Source organism: Gavialis gangeticus, unplaced genomic scaffold (genome assembly GCF_001723915.1).
Source record: "Gavialis gangeticus isolate Ggan-Ray unplaced genomic scaffold, GavGan_comp1, whole genome shotgun sequence".
In the NCBI taxonomy this organism is placed as follows: Eukaryota; Metazoa; Chordata; order Crocodylia; family Gavialidae; genus Gavialis; species Gavialis gangeticus.
Window position 1 is genome coordinate 5,072,233 of NW_017728993.1, and position 3,617 is coordinate 5,075,849.

Here is a 3,617-nt window from a genome sequence, read left to right on the forward strand (position 1 = left end):
GTTGCAGACATATTCAGAATAGGATGAGGTGTATATTTGGACTACCGTACAAGGGCCGTGGTCTTTGGAGAACATTAAAACTACATATGACTATGCTGGAACCCCAGGTCATCATACTGGTGTCTGTCACATCCCTCCTGGTTCTGTGATGCTTGGTATTACAGTAGTGAGCTGGTGGCAGGTCTAAAACTGAATAAAGGCATTGCTCCATGTTGCCCCTCTAACTACTAAACCTGTAGGGGGGAGAAAGTTCTAAAATTCATTAATCTCCACAAGTATGAGCAGCCAAAGGACATCCATTTTCTTCATTTGGATAGTCAAATTAGTAGTCAGGGGTATAAAAGCTCCCTTCTTACTAGTATGCAATACATATAGTTAGGTGTGTCCATAAAGTTAAAACTAGCCGAAACTGGAATAACTAACTGCTCTCCAGCAGTTCTAAAAAAAAGAAAAAGAAAAAAAACTTCTCAGAGTCTGATTGCAGTCAGTCTGCATGGGATTAGTATTATGTATGCAAGACTTCACAAAGGATGTCCTCCTGACTTGATTAAAAAAAAAAAAACTTCATCCATCAAGGCCCATATAGCCTGTGCTGTTTTATGATAAGTAATTTGCAGGCTATCTTGTCTAGTACTAATTAGCAGTAGTCCAAGGGACCGTTTTGTCTTTGAAGTCAGAGGAGTTTGATTAGAGCTGATGAAGAAATTATTTTTCTTCCTGTGAATTACTTTGATTTTTCTCGTTTTAATTGAAAAAAATCTCTCAAACATTTTTTCTCATATTCAACAATGGACACTTGTGAAAAACTTGTCAAAGCCATTTTCTAATGTTTGGCCAGTTCTTAATTCTGCTGTATGACATGCTTAGGAACAGGAGAGCCTGGTGGGGGGGGCGGGGGACATCAGGTGTAAGCTTGTGTACCAACTCACAAAGCTCCCACCAGTGGCATGATTTCAGTCCTTCTCTGCGTGATATATTTTGTGTGTTTGGTGGTGTCTGCCAAGTCAACAAGTGTTGACTAAATTCTGGTTCCTTTGTCAAAATTAGGACTATGGGAGTAGCCTTTTTCAAGGCTTCTATTCATTCACTCGAGCTATTTTATACTTAAAACTTCTACTAATTTGTTGAGGAGAGTTCCTCTCAGGTCCTATCCTTGATCCCCTGTGGCCATATCTGACTAATGTGGCTCTAACTTGTTACGTAAACGTTGATTTCCTTGGCTACCTGGGGCCTTAATACAGGGTGCTGGGCATATATATGTGCCTTACAGCCCACATTGAGGTAGCAATCATACAAAAGGAAACCAAGTACACCAATGAAGATTTGGCATCTCTGACTTGTACAACTCTGCTGGAAAGCAGGTGAACGTCTAAAGTAGGATGTTTCTGACATATGAGTTTGAATGCAGGGATTTCTGTCACCATAGGTACATCAGCACCTCTTCTTGCAGTGGCTTTAAATATTTAGATTCTGCTCCAACTGTCTGATGCTCCTTCCTTCCATAACAAATTCAACTGTTTCTTTACTTTTGCAGAAGATAATGCAGAGATTACGCTTGATGTGTCCTTGGCATATCGTGATGACATGTCCAGTGAATGGAAAGAAATGGCACATGCGATAGAGACACGAAAACTAAAATGCGCCTTTCATTCTCCAAAAGTAAGTCCTGGTGATCCCTGCAAGGTTTTTTGTTTGAACTATCCAGCCGCACCCTCAAAGCAGCAATTGGCTTTCTCAAAGTCTGTGTAATTTCTAACCCAGCTGCAGGAGCTCAGCATAATTGAATACTGTGCACCCAAAGCTGCATGTTGCTGCTCTGAAAATGTGGCCTTTATCTTTTTCATGCCTCTGTAAATAGTCAGGGGTGGGGGAGAACCCAGCCTCTGTCACATGCATCTCAACTCATCAGTGACTATGGCACTCAGAAATGCTTGAAAGGGGGTTACAGGAGTTTAAGTAAACGAATTCTTTTAGTAACATATTCAAGCTATTTGAGTTAAGGAGTGGGGAGCAGAAATGGGTATAAAAAGCATAGAAAGGAACATCTAATTTGAGCTACTGCCTTTATTTTAGTGACACTTACTGTAACAACAGGAACTTTCTTTTTAATGACAGTTAAAGTGCTTTATAGCTCTACTTAAGTCTCACTTACTTACAATATTCCTGTTAATGTTTGATGTGGTTTTAAACTGGAGGAATGCATAATTTTGAGGGTGATTTATAATTCTGAATCAGTTATGGAGGATCATTTCTAGCTGTTGTATCTTTTTAGTCTGTGCCTTGCTATCTTGTTTCAAAGTCAACTTTAGCCAAATACAAAGTAACACCCTCACTTTCTGTTGACTGTTGTGTATGCAGTAAATAAGTAAGAGGTGCAGAAGGGAATGCTGCCAATGAATGGGACATTAAAAGCTCCAAACAAAGGCACGTGTCTGAGGGGCTTTTTCATTTGTTTTGATTTTAAATAGATCTTTCTAAGGCAGAGGTTTTCAACCTTCTTTGGTTGAGGTACCCCCAGCAGCTGGTTGAAGCAGGGGGGTGTCCCTTGGTGGCTGGTTGACAAGCAGGATGATCCCCCCCACATGCCTTACAGCTGCAAAACCAGAAGTGCCAGTGGCTTCTCCACATTGCTGCCCCGTACCCCTTGGGGCCTTCCAAAATACCGCCAGGAGTACCTGTATCCCTGGTTGAAAACCCCTGCTCTAAGGGATGAAATTAGGATCAGTAGAACACAGACAACACTTTTAAATATAAAAAGGTGGTGCAGATTTACTTTAAAAATGGATTTAATCATCTGGAAGGGTGAAGGAGGTTGTGGACAAAAAAGAAAAACAAAACTGTTAATAAAGTTTGTGTGCAGTGAGAGATGCACCACTACTCTACTTATTGTGAGTTGGACTAGGTTGTTGAAGGGGGTACCTGAAGTTCAGTAGAGATAGTAGCAAAGAAAGGAAGAGAAGGAGATAACTACTATTTTCTAATCTTAATATTTGGAAGATAATTGACTGCAGTCCTTGTGCCTGCTCTTGGCATCTGAGATGTCCAATTTCACTTTGAGTAGCTTGTATTGTGAAATGAGACTTGCCCAGAGACTAGGTGTAGAGGAGGAAGAGGGAGACAGAAGCCTTCAGAGACCCTGCAAAGAAAAGCAAGGGTGAAGACGTTCCTTTAGGAATTAAGCATTGATGACGCTGTAGGAGAAGAGAATCTGGAAAGGGCTGAGTTATGAAAATCATGATGGGATAACATTTGAAAAGGAGTCTGGCTGACTATATTGAAGGAGTAGGAAGGACAAAGGTGGAGAAAATGGCTTTGAGTTGAGCTAGGAAGAGATTGAAGGCTTTGAGACTTCAAGGGAGGAGGGAAGTGTTAGAAGCCAGTTTGAAAGTAGCCTAAAAAGGAACTGGCGTAGAGGACTTCATGCTGTCTACTATTCCTGTGTGGGGTAGATGAAGTTAGAGAGGGGTCAAATATGGATCTGATTTGATTTTAAGATGGGCTAGACTAGAGCATGTTTGTATTGTGGGGAGAGGGAGAGAACTGAAGGAGGTTACGGGTGAGTGGTGTGCACCTGCGGATATTTCTGGGCTCTATTTAGCTCCTGTTTTTAAATTGTT

General features: G+C 41.1%; 1 protein-coding gene across 1 annotated transcript in view; it reads left to right on the forward strand.

Moving 5' to 3' along the window:
• WLS (wntless Wnt ligand secretion mediator) overlaps nucleotides 1-3,617 on the forward strand; it is a 104,090-nt gene that overhangs the window by 67,278 nt on the left and 33,195 nt on the right. The window contains exon 3 of the mRNA XM_019528418.1: nucleotides 1,535-1,659. Within this exon, the coding sequence (XP_019383963.1) occupies nucleotides 1,535-1,659 (125 nt within the window). The remainder of the gene's footprint in view (nucleotides 1-1,534; nucleotides 1,660-3,617) is intronic.